Source organism: Motacilla alba, chromosome 6 (assembly GCF_015832195.1).
Source record: "Motacilla alba alba isolate MOTALB_02 chromosome 6, Motacilla_alba_V1.0_pri, whole genome shotgun sequence".
Classification (NCBI taxonomy): Eukaryota; Metazoa; Chordata; class Aves; order Passeriformes; family Motacillidae; genus Motacilla; species Motacilla alba.
The window spans coordinates 16,488,956-16,508,673 of record NC_052021.1 but is presented as its reverse complement, the minus strand read 5'-3'; the positions used below and the strand labels follow the sequence as shown (position 1 = coordinate 16,508,673).

The 19,718-nt window shown below is 43.4% G+C and overlaps 2 protein-coding genes across 4 annotated transcripts in view; both read left to right on the top strand.

Annotated features, from left to right (window-relative positions):
- The window catches only part of TM9SF3 (transmembrane 9 superfamily member 3), a 43,427-nt gene extending 35,579 nt beyond the window's left edge, over positions 1-7,848 (top strand). Inside the window, exons 13-15 of the mRNA XM_038140056.1 lie at positions 146-229; positions 342-418; positions 4,912-7,848. Of these exons, the coding sequence (XP_037995984.1) occupies positions 146-229; positions 342-418; positions 4,912-4,979 (229 nt within the window). The 3' untranslated portion in view covers positions 4,980-7,848. The remainder of the gene's footprint in view (positions 1-145; positions 230-341; positions 419-4,911) is intronic.
- A 7,419-nt stretch (positions 7,849-15,267) lies between these two features.
- Positions 15,268-19,718, top strand: part of TLL2 (tolloid like 2) — an 84,874-nt gene continuing 80,423 nt past the window's right edge. For 2 of the 3 annotated variants that reach the window (XM_038141111.1, XM_038141109.1), the window contains exon 1: positions 15,268-15,476. In XM_038141111.1, the coding sequence (XP_037997039.1) occupies positions 15,326-15,476 (151 nt within the window). In that variant the 5' untranslated portion in view covers positions 15,268-15,325. The remainder of the gene's footprint in view (positions 15,477-19,718) is intronic. The other variant, XM_038141110.1, reaches the window with a different exon arrangement.

Genomic DNA, 19,718 nt, shown 5'->3' with positions numbered 1-19,718 from the left:
GCACTGTTTTCATAGTTAACCACATTGGGAGAGTTTTGTAGAACAGTAGTTCTTCGGTCTAGATGGGTCTTTTCCAAGTGCATTGTGCATCTTCTTGGGGAGCCTTTTGGCTAGTTGTATGATGGACGTGTGTGTTCACTTTTAGGCAATGGACAAGCTTTCTTTCTGCGGCATCAACTGCGATTTATGTTTACATGTACTCCTTTTACTACTACTTTTTCAAGACAAAGTAAGTGATAGTTTTCTTGCTTGAGTATCAGATTACTGTATTGCCAAATCAGTTTTATTGATACAAAAAACAGGGGAAAATGCTAGCATCAATTTCTATCTTTCTTTTTCAGGATGTATGGCTTGTTTCAAACATCATTTTACTTTGGTTATATGGCAGTATTTAGCACAGCTCTGGGAATAATGTGTGGTAAGTTCCAGATATTTTGAAGGTTTTCTAAGAAATTTTTTCAGAGTCATATTTCTGACTTTAGTTCGTGGTTTTGGTGGTGGAATGTGTATGTCTGCAAGATCTGCTCAAAAAGTCTTTGAGAAGAATCTGAAGAGTTTTCTGCTTATACTTGGTTCCTACCTTATATAGGAGATTCCTGTGGATGGTATCTTCTGATAGGAAGGTAATTTACATACTGTGCAGGGAATTTCACCCTCTGTGCAAGCTTAAAAGATTCACTATTTGGCAAGAAATCCTGCACAATAAATTCCAAATGAAGTTGAGACCATGCTAGCATTTTGCTTTGGATTTTTTACTGTCACCCAAGACAAGGAGCTAGGTGCACCCATTGAGACATCAATGATAGCACCATAGTGATGACAAGAGCATGTGTATCTTGTGGCATGTATATATGAGGGTCAGCATCACAGAGGACTTAGAGCTTGAGGATAACATTTGAGAAATAATTATTGCAATAATTATTGAGAATAAGTATTGCAGTATTCACAGGTGAGGAGAGTGCAGGGTGCTCCTGTGTGCAGCTGGATTTCATTGCTTTTTAAGATAGTATTTTGACAGGTGTTTAGACAAAAACATAGTTTATGGCAGGGAGGTCATCTGTTAAAGCCAAAAACTTGTTCACATGTTAGCTTTATTTTTATCATTTCCTTTATGACCTTCAGCAAGTGCTTCTTGATTCTTTTGCACTTTTCTATAATGTTTTTTTGGTGAGTGATCTTAATTTAATACTTCTTAGCAGTGAATGAATAGTCCTATAGCTAGTGGGAAGATTTCTTAGAGTTACATTTGACACACGAGATGTCTTACAGGAACTTACTTCTGTAAAGTATATATTTCTTTATAGCTCAAAAGAGTGGGTAATATCACAATGCTTTATGAAAAGGGAAGGGAATTCATCACTCAACAGCTGAGTACCTGTTCCCCTTTTCTCTCATACAATGTAATTTTGCTTCATCGGGTTCTTGGCACATTACAAGACTTCCCTGCTGTTTTGGTAGTCTTGCAGCCATTTTTTTTTCTTTAATAGGCTTATACTTTTCAGCTCTAATGTTTTATTTCAAAAGTGCTCAGGCCAGTATTGATTAAAATGTCTGTGATGCAGAAGCCAAGCTTGTCCAACAGTTTCTGTAATTAAAATGTGTTTTAAAACACAAAAAAGGAAGATTGTCAAATGGTTTCTTCTCATGGTAGGACACTATTTGATAGAATATTAGCATAAAATCCAAATTTTTCAAAACCAGAAAATACTTCAGCACACTGAACTTTTATTTCCACAGCTCTATTGAGATTTCTTTTTGTCTTTTTAAATGTGTTGGAAGAGAAGCTGTGAGATTCCTTTTTACTGAGAAGTGCCATTTTCAGCATGTGGAGTGGAGGAAAAAAAATCCCCTGTCAAAAAGCATTTGTGTAGGGAACTTGCAGCCATTGAGGTCTAACAAAAACATTTGTGTTAGAGAATTGTGCAGTGTGTGTGCTACTGACTGTAGGTCTGTGAAAAGTGTGAGGAGCCGTTCTTTGTAGGCTCACATGGGTGGGCGTGTTGGGTATCACAGTTGGATGTGAGATGAACTAGTTAGGGCCCAAAGCAGCCACAGGGAAACTCTCTGTAGGAATGGATCATCCAGCTCTGGGTTTAATGCCCTTGACAATGCCTAGTGAACTCAATCCCACATGTAGTGGGGTGCTTTGATCCACAAAGTTTGCTGCTCTCTGCAGAGCATCTCGGCGCTGGGACTGGACAGTAGGGAGCCCGTGAGAATTTCCAAACCTTTTGAGCTCCTCATGTTTCCCTCTTAGTGGCAGAAAAGGTTAAGACTGATTTCCCAACTTAGTGGAAGGCTTAGAGGCTACATAACATAGAAAGACCTCTTGCAATACCACACTTCAGCATTTAAGTATACTTAAAGAGCTTTTAAAAAAAATTGGTGCTTACAAAGTCACAACTGTAGTAATTGGTTTGAAGTAATAGATGGGAATTAATCTCTTTTTGCTTTGTGGTTGTTCTTCCTCAGTTTTTGGATTTTTCTCTTTTTTTAAAAGCTTATTGTTCTGCTGAAATACGCTTGGATTCTATTTCTGCTGAACCTAAATAGGCCATAACCAGGTTATAAATATCATCTGGTAAGGTGTTTAATAAACAAATAAAATATTTTCCTTTACTATGTTTTTTTTTTTTTTTTCATTCAGATGAGCCAGCTGCCTTGCATATGAATCAGGAGGATGTTCTTTAGTCCTCATTGCTCAGGGTTTCTGCCTCCCTGCCCCATGTTTTATTCAATGCCTGTGAAGTAGCCTTGAGGCTTAACCCCTGCCTTGGGTATTGGCCATTAGTGGCCTTCATGGCTAAGGCACCTCTCTAATTCAGAATAGGTTATGATTTTTTTGTGGGGATGAGAGCTTGTGGTCTCATGTGACTGCTACTCTACTCCTCCCCCTCACTTCTACCTCGTGCATTCTCTAGATCCCAAGTGAAACACAGTTAATGCTTTGTTCTTTCAAATCTCTGTGATACCTGGCATCACATCACTAGGGGAACTCTTAAAGAGTAAATTCTGGAATGTATCTCAGTTTGGCAATGGAAATGACATTGGATCTGTTGGCAGTGTTTGCTTTAACAGGAAAAGCTTGGTGAGTCTTAAAGCAGGAGTCCAGTGCCATTGTTTTGTTCATTTGCTTCATAAGACAGAAGATTAATTTCTTGACAAGCTGCAGAAAAACCTGCACGTGCTTCTGTATGACTCCAAGCTCCCATCACCTCTTCACAGCCTGCGCTGGGTCTGTCCAAGCGCTGCCCTAGTGTCTCCTTGAACAGTCACGCCTTCCTTCTGCTGCATCCTCAGCTTGCTTGCAGCAGCAACCTGATGTTGTGTGTGCTGTAATTGTTTTAATGGAACTCTACTTTGCCCAAGTTAGTAATGCAAATCTCTTGTTTGCTGGCCAGTGGAATGGTTGCCATGATATTTATACAACTTGGAATGCTGTCCTGTACAGAAGCTGAATCCACAAGCTCCTTACTGCTCCAAAAACATTGGAATTATTTATTATTATTTAGTTACTTTTGCCTTGTGCAGCTTTCTTGATTGCATATAAATATTGGGCTTTTGAGGGTCTGAAACTCAAAACTTTGTGACAACTTCATGGCTGACTTAATAAATTATCCCATCAGTCTCCAGGATTTAAAGAACTCTTCAGAATCTGAATAATTCCATAGTCAGCAATGCCAGCTGCAGGTCTGTACAGACTTAATATGTGAAGGCAAAACAACCACTTTATATTTTTACTGGAAAGTTTGGCTTAAAAATTTTAGCATTGGTTAGACTTCTATATTTAACATGTCTTCTGCAGTTCTGGTGCATCCTAGTTCACTGCAATGCTTTGTTCTGGGCTTTTCTTCATTTCTTCAAGGAAGGAAAAATGTCTTTTCTCTTAAGAGTGTTCTTTACCAAGCATCCAAGCATTTAATGTTAGAAGTCCTCTGTAGTGATTTACAGACCCTGACTTCTCTATCCATTCCATAAAATATGACTGTGTTGGCAGTCAGACAGCAGTTGTCTCTAATTCTTGCCTGATTTTCAACTTCACTTCAAACATGACGATTAGCCAAATTGACTTACTCGCATTTTGCTTGGAAAAGATGAAGACATTCCCTGCTGATGTTGTAAGACCACAGTATTTACTGAGCCTGGCAAACCTGAGGTTCTGGGTTTGACCAGGAGGGTTGCTGAATCTCTTTCTGAGAAGAGGCCTTAGTCCAGTGCATTTCTTTAATTTTTCTGAATGTCCTTAATACTGCTGTATTTTGGGTTTAGCATAAACTGTTGCCCCTATCAAAAACTCAGTGACCTGTTCTTTTATTACCGCTGTGACAATGCATACTTTGCTCATGACTCTTACTAATTTGAAAACCACAGGTTGCAATTTCTTGAACTACTAACTGCTACTTGTTAATGTCTTTTTACAGACCTCCTTGGAGTGTAAGACTCCTGGGATGGGGATCTATTATTATTTGTGCTTTGTGGGAGGGAAGAAGCCATCTGCCAATAAAACACTCATCCAGAAGGCATGTAACTTATAATAAAAACCTGCCCTCCCATCCACCTTCCCTGCAGAGTGGGTGATTGTATGTTTTTTACCCTCTGCTCAGAAAAAATGGACTTGGTTATTGGCAGCAGTAGGGAGGCTGCTATATTTATCAAGGCCAAGTGAGCATGGCCTCTTGGTAAGATGGCTTAATGGATTTAGATTGCTAGACAGGGGAAGTTCCTGTCAGCCTTTCGAGGGGAACATGGATAATTAGAGTTTGAGAACAAGTATTGCAGGTAGAGAAGTTTTTGTGTGCAGAGTATGTGCTTTGTATGACTTTCTCTGTTGAAGTGTGTGTGGTTTATACCGCTGGCTTGTTCTGATGATCAGCTCTCTAACATATTGAATGTGTTTGGTTTCTTTTGCAGGAGCTATTGGTTACATGGGAACAAGTGCCTTTGTTCGTAAAATCTACACTAATGTGAAAATTGACTAAGGAAATAAGAAAATTGAACTATGGATCAGCTCCTGTTTTCCTGGGGATGAATTTGCACAGCAAAAAGCGCAAGAAGAGATTTGGGTTTTAACACTGGGCACTATATGGGTCTCCATTTTGTGGATGGCTTAAAGTAACATCTATTTCATTGATCCTAGGTTCTTACTGACTGCTTTCTCCAACTGTTCACAGCAAATGCTTGGATTATATGCAGTAGGCATTACTACAGTATGTGGCTAATCTTTCCCCCCAAAAAAACCAACATCAAAAAACAAAAAACCTAGCTCATTAAAGATGAATAGACTAGCTCTCTTCAGTGAAGAGGACAAACAGTTTGTTTAAAGCATTTGTTCCATTCAATATAAAGAGGGAAACTTGGCTGCTAAAACTACTTGATTAGTAGTCTTCCTGGTACTCAACATTTCTAAATTATGTAAAAATGCTGTTCCAGAAAGATTACTCTTCTGATTTTTACTGCCATTGCCAGGATAGGAGGTGTGTTTTGTATTTTCAACTCCAGGTGCTTTTTGGTTTATTTGCAATATCAACTACCCTACACTCATTTGTTTAAAAAATAATTTAAACATATATAAAATTCCCATACGCATGTAATATATCAGCTATTGCTCTAGTTGGACCAACTTCCCTTTATTTATCTTTAAAGTAATATCCAGCTACATCTTAAATCCATCCAAAGAAAATACAGTCTGAAGACGGGATGTGTTCTCTGCAATGCAATTTACTGTACAGTTAGAAAGCAAAATGTTAAATGAAGAGGATTGTTTGTTTTTTAATAAACACTCTGAGGTCTAGATTAAAACAAAACCAACATTTTAACTGAATGTCTAAAGTGATTCTCCTTTTTTCCAAGTTAGTCTTGCATATTTTTTTGGGGTTTGGGTTGAATGAAGATTTTCCTTTAGACATCATACAAGGGGTAATAAGTGTATATAACATTAAATAATGTAACTTAGGTGTAGATCCCAAATGTATTTGGATGTACAGATTTACTACAGAGTACTTTTTCTGATGATTCGATGTAAAAATGTGTGAATTCAGGTGGCTTTTTACATCTTGCCTGCCATTGCATGAAAAGTTGGGGTTTCTTCACAATGTGTGTATGTCATGCTTTTCTGTTCTATTTCTCAAGCTCTTACAGGAATTAAATTTGTAATTTAGAACATTTTAATTTTCGTTAATCCTATCTGAACACTTTTGTAACATCAAAAGCACAGTTGCTTTAGAGTGTTCAGAAAACTAAAATAAACTTTTCAGACAAAAATGTTTTGATTGTGAAAATAGATGAGTTTGCAATTGAGAATGTTTGAAAAGGCAATACTGCTGAGCACCAGTTTCTGTATACAATATTAGTGTGGTTTTCATCTATCAACCCCCCTGCTTTGAATTCAGAATTTGCTTACAACTGTATTGTACAATACAACTCCAAAGTGAATGACCAACCCAATAAGATTCTTCTTGGCTGTGGCAAAGTGTTTTGTGATCCAGCCAGTGTACTGGGAAAAGTGGGGGTAAGTGTGGACTGAAATAAATGGGCAAATAAAGGTTAAGTCTTTCTAAGATGACTGTTAATTATGGACTGTGTTTAGTTAGAAATATCCTGAATGTGTTTGTGGTAGATTTGAGAGCCACCGGGCTTGATTTTTTCATGGGTTTTTTTTTTAAGACATCAGCCATGTAGGAATGTTTTCATCAGTGTGGCTGTCTGAAATAGAGCACCTGCCATGTAAAAGGAAACTTCCTGAATTTAAAAAAATGAGCCAAATATTTGTATTGATTAGCACTGTACTGTTCCTATATAAAAAGTGTGGATAATGCAGTAGCCACAGTGAGAAACATGCGTATTTATCTTGGGTGAACTGTACAGGTAGGTAATAGTGGGAAGCAGTGCATCCTTGCTGCATATGGCTTCTGAAAAGTATTTGAGCTTTTAGCTCTGATTTCCCTGGCCAATTTTAACCAGTCTGTCAGAAAATAATTCGTTTTGCTTCAAGTGAATCATTGGTGCCTGTAGGTGAACACTCTGCACAACAGAATAATTTTTTGTTTGTTTTGAAGTACAGGCCAATTTTAAGATGAGCTTCTAAACTGGGTCAACAGTTAGTTCATCTTTGTTCCAAAACATGGAGACTTAAAGCAAAGAATGGATTTTGTACTAGTACTTGCTAGTGCGTACAGCTGTGGGAAGCCCTCTTTTCATTCTAAATCTGAAGTGAGAAGCCATTAATCTCCACTGAATAAATACATTAAGTACTCTGCCAAGATAGAAGTTTTTTTAAAGGGAATGTTACGATAATGGGTCTGGTTCTGTGTTTAGAGCCCCACTATGTGATTAGTCTATCAGAAACTTCACTGAACTGTTTGTGAATAATTTCATTTAATCACTTTTTAATGCCACAGGATGGTGGGTTGCCTACTTGCTTTTTCTATCCTCTGACATTATTGGCTTTTGCATATGCGGATAGGATTGTATATCTTCTAAAGTGACATTGGAAAGATACTTACTGCACAGGCATTGCTTTTTTTTCTGCAAGCAGGTTCCTCCAGAGAAGTACTGTGTTTAAATAATTGACATTTTTATACAGCCACCCTAGCACGTAAGTTGGGAGTTTGCTTTGTTTTCTCCCTTTTGGTTTCTGAAGGAGTGCAAAATGTGACCAGTTTTCAACAGCTTGTCTTTATGGTTGCTGTTTTGGGCAAGGCTGTTTGCTCCCCTTCCCCCTCCTTGCCCTCCTCCCCAAAAATGTGGGTATATCTTGAACCATCTTGCTTAATAGAAATTGGAAGCTCTCTGCTTAGATGATGTAGTCCTTCCTCTTTTATGGAAGAAATAAAGATCTTACAGACAATACTCCTTTTACCATGGTTGTTTCTTAAGAGTTTCTGGTTCTTGAATTCAGGCTTTTTGATAACTCTTGAGTTGGCTGCTCAGTGCTTTTCTTCCCACTTCTTGGTATACAGGGGCCAGGGATTTGGGTAAATAGTTGCATAAGCAATAGCCAGTCTTGACCAAATGTGTTAAGCAAATACAATTGTAAATATTTTCAGTTGAGGCAGAGTGCAACATAGAAAGTGCCTTTTGTAATTCATATGTGAAAATACATGAATGCTGGATTGGAGGGAGTGGAGACTGTAAATAATCATTACATTATGCTCTTTTTGATGTCTGAATGTTTTGAAGCCACAGTGTCTATTAATTCCTCTCCAAAATTACATTCCAAAGTGTATAAAGCGCACAAAATTGGTTTTTGTAGGATAGTCCTGGATGTATTTCTTTAAGTTTCAGGTTAAAAAACAAACCCAAAACACTAACACTTTTTATACTACTGGTACTAAAACAGTAGGAGTGATAACACATTCTTATCACTATCATTACTGCAGAGCTAACACAAATGAGAAAGTTACATTTTGCTCTAACTTCAACATCACCAGTACCCAGCCAAATTTGCCCAAGGAAATATATATACACAGTTTCACTGAAGACAGCAAAATTCTGTGACTGTGAGTGCTTCAGGAATTTCTCCACTGCAATGTGTCCGGAAAGTGTCAGCAGGAAAAGTCTTTCCTTGTCAGGAAAAGACAAGTCTCCTCTGCAGGTGGACAAGTAAACTGAATAGCTGGAGCTGGAGTTTAGGGCTCCTGTTTTCTTGAATGAATTCTTGACTCTGCAGCTTATGGTTCATTTCAAGTCTGTTGGAACTGTAGATGGACAAAGAATTCCAGTTTTGGATCCCTTGGGTCTTTTCCAGGTTAATGCACTATGGCAGAGCAGCCCTGCAATAGCTGTTAGCACTGCTGCCATCGAAAGTCAGCGTCTCATACCAGGGTTAGCCCTGAAGTCACAAAAGCCCCTGCTGTTGTTGGACTTCTGTTGGAATAAAGCCGCATTTGAAAGTGTTGGGGCAGTGTGTTTATGGGTTGCATTCTTCAGGAGCATCATATCTCATTAAAAAAAAAAAAAAAAGTTTTGGTGCCATTTGTTTTCCAAAGCCTATCAAGGGAACATTTTCATTCAGCTAAATGGCATCAGTGAGAAAATTCTCAAAACTTGAGAGGAGACATCTGCATGTGCATTCTGCAAGTAGTGTGCCTTTATCCAGGAGTGCGTTTTCAGGTCCTTACTTTCAGTATTTTCATTCAGTGCTTCTGAAATTTTTCTTCAAATTTTGGGAGTTTGGCTTGTGCAGGGAAACTGTAAAGATGATGGGAGGACCCATGAATCTGGAAGGCTTTGTGTAGTTCTTGGAGAGAATCACTTTAAAGGGGAGGGATTCATTTTGGAAAAGGTTAAAAAAAATCTTTTTTTATCTGGTGGACTAACCTATTTGAAAGGCAGACCTTGAAACAGATAAACTGTTAACAATGTCATTGCCCCCAGCCCTGTACCAGTTACAGCATTTTTATTTTCATCAGTGTATTTGCCAACAGTGCAAGGCTTTTGCAAAAAAACAAAGACTCATCTGCCATGAACAAGGGGGTGATTGCCTGGGACCAGCATTTTTGGCTTATTGATGTATTGATTTTCTCACCAGCTCTTAATAATACAATACAGAATGATTTGTCAAATAGCTCTGGAGGTCTTACTGTGCTGAGGCTTGTTTTGTTATGAAAACCAAACCCGTTTGAACTTTCCTTATGTTCTAGATAGATCTCCTTCAGGACCATGGGCTTGGAGCATTCCAAAACATTCCTTCACAAGCTTGTGCTTATCCTTCAGCTGGCATTGGATGACTGCAGCATTCCAGAAAACGCATGTATTTGTAGGATTGGGAGTTTATGTAGGATTAACAAAATACCTAATTTTACAGAACTGTTATTTTAGGGTTCTCCTAATACTGTGAGGTGTGCTTACCCATATGATGCAATGGTTACCTAGATGGATTCCAGTCCACCAAAGCTTAGACCTAAGTCCTATAAACTGGAAATGCTGGATCTGGGTGAGAAGGGCCAGTCTCCAGCAGTTCTGTGTAGCAAGCTGCCCAACCTAGAAAAATGTGCTGCAGTTAAGACACCACACAGTGATTTTTTTTTCTGAACCCTGTGTGTCACAAGCTTTTATTTGGTTTCTGAAATGTTTTGAGAACTGTAGTAACTTTTTTCTTAGCAGCTTCTAAACAGGGCTGAGAACATCATATGAGGCTGAATTCAAGGAAGCTTTTGTGGCTGCTCGTTCTCATTTTTGAAAGGTTTGTATCAGGAAGTTCAGATTTAGAGCACTAAGCAAGGCACAGTGGTTTTCTGTGCTGCCAGACATGTAATTCTCCTTTAGATTTCATTTTATGCTGTTTTTTTCATTCTGAATCATTTGTCTTATCACTTTATTGGCTGAGAAAAGTGGGTTATGTAATTAACTGAGTGTGAGGCTTCTCTTGCTCTGCTACTTAGGAGTAACTACAAGAATGGGGTGGAAATATTCACCTTATTTTCTTAGTGCCTGACCAGACATTAGCAGGTGAATAGCGAACATTACCTACTGTTTGCTTTAAAAAGATGTGACAGAGAGTCAGGCACCCATTTACCTGCAACAATTGGAGACCTGTATAATAAACTGTTGAAGAAATACCATTAGGTTAAGTTCTGCATTTGGATTCTGCAGAATCATTTTGAGTCATTTTAATAGGCAAGATAAAAGGTTATTTTTGTTAAGATTTTTTTCTGTTTATCTCACCACTAGAAAGTGATCAAACACCACCTTTTTCTGAAGCTGAAATTACTATAATTTTTAATTATGTGTATAGCAAAATAAAAAATGAAAAAGGATATCACTGTTCCTGGTTTTAGTGATCTAAAGAGTGACTTGTAAGATGAAACTATTTTAGGGTGTTGCTTACCTAAGAGGATGAATACCTGCATGTTTTCTGCCTGTGGTTTGGATGAAGATGTTACTATAGTTATTCTCTGTACAGAAACCCTGTGCAGAGGCTGTAACCGGGAAAATTCTCTAAGGCAATTTTTGATGGAACAACATCTTTTCTGAGATTCATTAAATTCTACCTACTTGTCAAACAGCCTTAACTCAGGTAGCATATGGTCCAGCCTCTGTAAAGGATACCTGCCTGTGAGCAGGGAGATGCAACTTTCCCATCTTCATCTTGTAACAGGATTGGAGATATGTTTATACTTTCCCAGATTTATTACTCTGCATAAAGAGAAGAAGAAAAAAAAAAACAAAAAAACTTTTCCTATGGCAAAAAGTACTTTGGAAAAACCAATGAATTCAGCTCTTCAAATTTTTAACAGCAGATGCTTTTCCAAAGATGTTCCCATGCCCTTCTTTTTAACCTTGCAGCAGAGATCACCAAAACCACCAGCTTTGCTCAATGCTTTCCAAGCATAACTGACTCCCGTGTGAACCCTGAAAATGGATTTTAAGTGAAGTAATGAAACATCAGTTTGACATGCCTCAGTTTTGGAGACAGTGGTCAAGCCAAAATTCATGCTTCCAGATAAGACAGATTTCTCTCCCTGCCTCCCACAGCTTGTCCCTATACAACTCAAAATCACCCCATGAGTATCTTGGTTTTTCTCACATAGTTCGAGGATTGCATTAATGATGGGAAAAACATTTGGTGCTTTTTTATGTGGGGTGACTTCAAATCCTTCCTGCTGCTACTTTGGTGTAGGAATTTTCCAACCATGGCTTACTTCTAGTTTCTCTTAAGTGTCACTGCCTGTTGTGACAAGGCTGTTGTTAATTATACATTGAGTTGTTAATGCACAGGTGAATGTGCCTGTGACTGCAGTGATCTCTGTACAGTGGATTTCAGAACCCCTGGGACATTTCAGCATGTATGTGTCAGCATCTTGAAAGATTCCTTTTAGGTAGCAAATAATTTACCTTATGCAGGTATTTCCTGCATAAACAATAAACTTGATAAAAAAATACCCACCCCGATCTACTGCACAAGAAACTAAAATGGGTGATGGAAGGAAGAGAGAGCAGGGCTTGACACTTACTTTGTCACCTGGATTTGTCTGTGACTGCTCAGAGTGGTCAACTCTATGAGTGATAAGGGAGTGTGAGAGCAACAGACTGCTCCATATAAACGGTCAGAGGAAAAGGGAGATGGGGAAGTGAAGAGGTTTTGTCAGGTAGGATGCCTGTAATGGTTCTGGGAGTAAATGAGCCTCTGCTAGAAGGGGTAAAGCAAAGGGACCAGGGTGATGGTTCTGCAGAGGCCCCCATGGTGCCTGTAGGAAGGGGTGCAGCTCGCTGGGCTACACCTGCAGCAGGTGTTCTTTCCTGCCATGAAAAGAAGCAATGAAAGAAGTTTGAGGAGAAGTGAGGGGCACTAGAAATGCAGAGGGAAGAAGAAAGCGAATGCTCTGGGTTCAGAGTCCTGCTCCATCTCTCCAGGACTCTATCTGCCCTTGTATTGGTGGTGCAAACACCTCGGTGTGTTTGTTTTTTTGTAGACTTGGCAGCAGCTGTGGAATCAGCAGTGTGACAGGCTCCAAGGGAGTGGTGCCTCTGACACTTTGTTAGAAGAATTGGTGGACCCCAAGTGCTGGCAAGAGGAAAGAAGCAGGTCTTGTGGAAGACCTAGCAAACTTTGTGTGTGTTTTGGCCTCAGGACATACTGTGTGCAGGGATATTCCATTAGCACTAAGTAGCTCACACATAGTTTTGCTCATGGATGCTATTCAGAAAGAGCTGTGGGCATTCTTGCTCAGCGAGGCTTGAAAGGACAGTGGATTTTGTCTGTGTGTGTTGGGCAGGAGAGAGTTCTGCAAAGGAAAAGACTGCCTTGGACAGCAATGGATATGGATTGTTTTCCTTCCAGATAATTAACTATTGGTGTCATGAGTTGCTCTGCTGTTGTGAGACTTCACTGATTTTTTAACAGATCAGATGAAAAAGATCCTTTCACAGGATCCTTTCCTGTGCTCCTTAGTTGCACTGATGTGGCCCTGCCAATCCAGATGACATGAGCTGATCTCCTAAAGACCTGGCAGCAGTCACTGCTCTGGGTACACTGCTTTGGCTGCCAGTTGCGAAGTGCCATGATTGTTACTGAGAACTATTTCTGGAAGTTTTGAGCAGTTCTCATGTTAGAGACTTCCAGAGTTCCTTGTAGTAGGGCAGCATTATTTTTTGTGTGTGGATAATAGTGATAGACTCCTCTGAACTCCCTCACAAACTCACCCTAATTGCACAATTAAGGATCCATATTTTAATTTGTTCTCTTCCTCCTTCAAAGCTGTAGGATGTCCTCTTCTCCATCCATCCACATCTATAATGTACAGAAGGGGCTCCCCAGTGTAAACTGTCGTGCTGGAAGAGGTTAACAAGTGGTTTCCATGTGGCCAAAAGACTGTTCTTAGTGGTGACAGCCCAGCTTTCCACAGGCATAACAAGGATCCATGATGCTGATCGGGGAAGCTGTTGACCACCCTTACAAAGATTCAAGCTTTTGTTTTCCAGCTTCCCATACCCTCAGAAAGTTATATTGCCAGGCTTTGGGAAGAGAGAAAGGGGCAGCTAGTGCTCATCCCATAAAAGCCTGGAGTTCTGAAACACTGAGAGGTGATCAGCTTTTCTTTTAAAAACAACCATTAGACTGCTCTTCCACCTGACAAAATCAGAGAAAGCAGCAACCTAATACAGAAAAAGTAAAATTAGATAATGTGTAAATGTGCAGTATAAAACTCAGGAAATGGATAAAGTTACCTTACTAAGTTTAGTCTTGATAGCTGTTTGTCTACACTCCTCAAAAACCTAAAATGATGGAAATTCCCTGGTTCTTGATGGCAATCTGCTCTAGAACTTCCCTGTTCCACTGCTAGAAAGCTTGCCTGAAACCTAGATCATCCTTGGTTCATTGAACACCAGCTGTAAGAAACTCCAGTATGTTTGATTAGCTGAGCTGTTCACCATTGTCTTCATGTCAGAGTTTGATGCAGGCCTTTTTGGCTTCCGTGAAGGTTTGAAGACAATTTTAAATATTAAACAAGTGGCAAGGACAAGAGTCAGGAACAGTTTGCAGAAGGCTGTGTTGCTGCTGAGGAGATGCCTGAATCATGTTGCGCCCTTTTGTGCCGAGTTATCAGTCATTGCTTAGGCTGCAAGAGAAGGGACAAATTTATGGATGGCAAATGATTATCTGTCTGAGTGAAGGGAAGGTTTGGAGCCTGTGCTGTATTGGGAAATGCTGCTTGACAATCCTGCTGTGGGAGCTGGCAAGTACACAGCTGAAGGAGCAGTTCTGGCACCAGGAGACAGTGCATACACGTTCACCCCACAAACACCCCACTGAGCTTGTAGCTTTGTCAGCTCTCCCCTGCTCACCGGGATGGCAGCTGTACCTCTCTGCCTAATGCTGCGTCTGCTGAGCAGCACGAGCACAGATCACCACCTGGACACACTGCTCCAGCCTCAGCCCAGCATCTTGTCAGACCAGAGGCTGTGCTAGGCAGTGTTGAATTCATATGGAACCACCAGGCTGGCCTTTGTGAGATTTTTTGTAAGATGATTCAGCATCCAGTGAGATGGTTGGGCTTTGGGCATCTGCCCCTTCCCTGTCACTATGCATACAGCAGAGTCCTCATGCCCGTGTGATCTACCTCCATCACAAACCAGCAGCCCTAAAAGTATGATGCTTTCCGGTGTGTTACCCCATGCTCTGCTGTTAGAGCTGTCCAAGGCTCAGACAGCCACCAGGTCAGATACCAAGGTGTTGATTTTGATGCAATTGAGCATCTTGCACGTGATCCATCTTCCTGATTTCCCAGCCTTTGGTGTATATGAATCATCCCAAAGCCCACATTTCCATTAAAACAGCTTAGTTGCCTCTGAAAACAGCTGTGAAAAGCAGGTGAGAGGCATAAAGGCACATCTTGATGTTTAGTCCTATCTTTCTTAATTTCTCCCATTCTTTAGTTTGGAGTGATTTTTTTCCCCCCACCGTCCTCCATGCACGGTCTAACAACTCCACTTACACGAGAGTTTTAAGGCTGCGATGTGAACGTTGATTCTCCCGGCGGCGGGCGGGCTGATTGTCTTTGGCTGCCCGTGAAATACCGACCGAGGGGAAATAACACTAAATACCGCTACGAGGGGCTAATGGCAGTATCAATAACTCCAGCGTTTGACGCGCGCCGCTGTGGCCGTCGGGCTCCCGCTCCCGAGCGCGGCGGGAGCAGCGGCTGCGCCCGGGCCGGGCGGGGCGGGGCGGGGCGGGGCGGGGCCGAGGCGCGGGCGCGGCCGTGATTGGCCGGCGGAGCCGTGAGTGGCGGCGGCGGCGCCCCCCGCGGCCGCGGGGCCGCTGTGGCCGCGCAGTGCCCGCACCCCGGGCAGCCGCGCCGCCCGCTCCGCCCGCGCCGCCGCCATGGGCCGCGGGGCCGCCCCGCTCCGCCGCCTGCTGCTCTCCCTGCTCCTGCTGCCTGCCGCGGGCACGGGCGCGCCCGGAGCCTCCGTAGCGCTGGGGGAACCGGAGACGGCGGAGGAGCTGATGGAGTACCGCGACCCTTGCAAAGCCGGTAGGGAAGCGGGCCGGCTGCAACTCTGGGAGAAGTTTGGAAGCGCGGCGGCGGCGGACAGGTGTCCCTGCGAGGCGCTCCTCGGTAGCCCGGGTCCGCCCGGCCGAACCGTGCCCAGGCTCACCTGGCGGCGGCGGCGGGAGCCCCTGGCCGGCCGGGAGCGTCCCCGCATCCGCTGCCTGCCCAAACGCCGCGGGGCGCCCGGCGAGCTGCCCCGCTGCCCCGGCCCGCCGCTGCCGGGGGGCTCTGGCTGCCTCCAGCCCGCGCCCCGCTGCCCGCGTTGCTCGGGGGCTGCAGCCGCGGGTGGGAGGCTGTGCCGGGCTTTTTCTTTGTAAATCGCCTCCCGCTCCCCCACCTGTGCCGCTCCCTCCCGCGCGAGATTCCCCTCTGCAAAGCCAGGGAAATGCCCGCCCGTGCTTCGCATTTTGGGGTTAGGGGTTCTTCCCCCGCCCCCTCAACCATTCTGGCTTTTTCTGTGCATTTCCACGTCCTTTTGGCGGCTGTTCGAACTTGCTCCGAGCTCTGTCCGGCCCGAAGTTGCGGTGCGTGCCCCGGCGCGGCGGCGCTTGGGAGGCTCCCGGGGCGCCCGGCGCGGGGGAGCCGGCGCGACCCGCCTCGCACACGGCCCGGCAGCCCGGTACTCCGCAGCTCCTGGGTGCACGGCGCCTCATCCTCCCCAGGAAGCCTCCAGCTGCTCCCTCCGTCCTTTTCTTGGAGTTGTTCGTTCCCTTGTCAGACTGCACTCTGCCGGTTCTGAGCTCGTTCCTTTTTATCTGTTTGAGTTCTAAAAGAGGTGCCGACGTCCCTGTTGTTGCATTGCCTTAATTTAAAGAGAATATGGACCCAGATTTTCTCTTTGAAAAACTAGGAGGTACTTTTGATGTGAATGTAACTCGTTTTGGTTCTAGCTATTGGAGAATGTTGGAGTCTTGTGAATTGCTTTTTTGCTGACAAATTGGCAACTGATACCCTGTTAGCTGTGTTACATTTACAGATAATTTTATGTGAACTCCTGTTTTCTTTATACTGTAGGAGCTGAAAAAAGAAAGATGTTTTCTTTGTGGGCGGTGTTCTTGGTCTCTTGAGTCGGGGCTTTGCCCCCTGAATGTGCTGCTGGCTGTTACTCAGTGTCCCTCGGTGATAGCTTCTCCTGTTATCAGCTCTCTCCTGCCTGCTTTTGCACTACTTGCAGCCCTATCTGCTCACATAGACGAGCTCTGTCAATGTAATGTCTTCCAGAGCTTCTCTGCCTGGTACAGCAAGTTTAGCTGGCTTTGTATGTAGGCAGAGTGTGGTGGGTTTCCTTCTAAAATTCAGCTCAGTCCTCTCCAGAGAGTATTTTTTGCACAAAACATTCCCTTGATCAGCAAGTCATCTGTCATTTGATATATAGTTTGGTGTGTGTGGAGGTTAATTCTTTGTAATGAATATGGGATCCAGCCCAAATATGTTTTACTGTATTTGTGTCTGCTTCTAAATGGTAGTGAATTGATCTTTCTTGCTGGTGAAACTAGTTGTTAGTGACACAGCTATGGTTTAGACTTGGAGAGGTACAGGTACAGTGCTTCAGCCTTCCCATCTGAAAATGTATTATCCTTGCTTTCTCCTCAAAATTACACCATCATCTCTGCTGCCTCACTTGCTCCTGTGACTGCTGGGTGCTGATGTCAGATCAAGTACATGGAGGATGAGGAATGCCTCCTTTAAGGACCACACAGAGAACATTTACTTTATTTGACTTCTCTACATCTAACAGGGAACCTGTGGCAGAAAAGGAGAAAAAAATATTTTCCCAGTCTTCTCTTTGCCTGCTTTCATTGCAGGACCTTTTAGTTTTTCCTCCTGCAGTCCCTTAATATCCCAAGTTCTCTCCCTCTCACTTCTGCATGCACACAGAAAAGAGCTTGGACTGCCAAGGACAGCCTCCCTTCATTTGCATCAGCACCTCTTCTTCTGGTGGACAGAAAAACTTTGTGTGGGTTATTCCTGTTAATTCAATTCAGACAGGATCAATCACAGAAATTATCTTTATTTTCTGACTTCTCAGTGTTTGCCTTTTATGCTTTTCCAATGTCTTCTTTCCAGTAGAAAGGGAGAAGTGAACAAGGCCTGTGGAGGTCACACAGGTGATTCCTTTTCCTGCCAGGAGCAGGCTGGTGTTTCTGGAGGTGCTGGCACACAGCTGCCTGTGGTGGGGGCTGCCAGGCAGCCCAGCCCAGCCCTGCTCTGGCTTCCTGACCTGAGGCTGCAGTACTGCAGTGTGAGTTTGCCTTCCTCACCAGTGTGTGCATGTGTGCAGGGCAGTACAGTGCCTTCTGCTTTGCTGCAGCCTCCTGCTCTGGTGAGCACTATTACTGGCTTTCTCAAGTTTCACTCTTGTGTTCTCTAGAAGAAAGAGACTCTGGTTCCTTCAGTGTGTCCTGGCTGGCTGTATTTCCAGGCTCTCTGATCCAGTTTCTCTTCATGTGGCTGTGTCCACCTAAAGTGCAGAGCACTTAGAGAACAGGACACTCCTTACATGCTGTGTACCTCTCTCAGTGTGCTGGATGGTTCCAAATTTTAAAGTTAACCCCAAGATAAACCAAACAAGGCTTGTACCACAAGGATCTGTGCTAGACCCTGCCTTGCATTCACAGCCTGCTTCCTGTTCCTGTCCTAGACCATCGGCACCTAGTGGAGCTAGCAGGTGTTCTCTGCTGCAGACACCGTCTCAAAGGGTTAGCTGAGCTGAGATTAATAAGTGATCTGTTTCTATTAGAGACACAAGGAGAAGGCACTGTTAATAGAGTTGTCTCTCCAAGAGGGCCTGTCTGGGCTGTGGTTAATGCCTGTGTGGGAAGTGTCTCACTCTGTTCCTGATGAACGATAGCAGTGACAAGTCTTCTTAACTTCCCTGGGCCTGAGCTCCTCCACTTGCGGGACAGTGTCGGGATCTGTCAAGGAGCATGACTGGGGAGGGCAATGGCTGCAGACCTGCTGTGAAATGTTCAGGTGTCTGGTATGTTTTGCAAGGGGAAACAGACTGTGAGCACTCTGAGACTTGTGGTGATGCTTCCATCACTGCTGTAGGCACAGGCTCCTGTGCAGAGTCCTGTGGCAGCAGATTGTGTGCATGCTCTTAGCCTGTGGTGAAGACAAGCTGCTGCTCCTCTTGCATGATTTCCAAAGCTTCTAGAACTATAGAGCTTTACTTACTTCTTTTTATTATCTTCTTTTATTTTTTTCTAATTTCCTGTGGGCTAATGGCTGTGGCCCAGATGCTGTTATGGATTTAAATCTGGCAGGTTGGATTTAAAGCTTGGCAGTTCCTCACCCCTGCAGCTCATGCCCTGAGGTTGAGTGCAGGCTGTCGATGGTTGTTCTGCTGGACTGGGAGCGGAAACATGCTCCTGGCACATGCTGCTCTCTGTTGCATTCGTGGAGGATGTAATAATCTCCTGCAGCAAGGCAGGAGGGACAGCACAGGGCAGTAACCTCCTAAAGCACTGCAGCCGCTGAGCTGCTGGTGGCAACACATGGGCTCAGATGATGGGCCCTAACTCCGCTGCTGCTTAAGCTCTTAACTCCACCCATCCAGAATTTTCTTTTCCTAATGGGGCTGCTTTCCTGCCTTTTTGTAAGGCAGAAAGAAACGAGGAGTTGGCTGAGTGGCTGATGCAGGGGCAGCTGAGGCAGCAGTTCCCTGCGCTGTCAGGTTGAGTTGCCAGGGAAGGTGGCAGTGCTGGCTCTGTGGGATGGATTTTGCTGAGCGCTGTAGCAGCTCACTGGAGCTTTTCAAAGGGAATAGTACAAAGGTTCCTGCCCAGAACTGCTCTGTAATAGATGGGACAATGTCATAAGCCTCACATGTGCTTTGGATGGATCTGCTGCTCAAAGGATCCAGTTAAGGACACCCAGGCCCGTGTGCAGGTCTGGGTGAGGCTGTATGACAGGCAGGCAGGAGGAGGAACCGTGGATTAGCCTTCTAAACAAAACAAGCATGTCCTTCTGAGACTCCTCAGACAAACTGGAACCAAAGGAATTAAATAGCCTGTAATTTGTTGTGGTAGTTATTTGGGTGCAAGCTTGTACAAACTTTAATTTGAGGTGAAGAGCAGCATCTCTGAGGTTCAAAGTGACCTCTGGGGATAATATCATCCAATTTACGTCAGCAAGGAGAGGTGGGTGTAAATAGGAGGGAGAGCTGGGCACTGAATAATTTGTCCCCTCGATGTGTACAGGCTTGATGATCCCTTTCTTCTA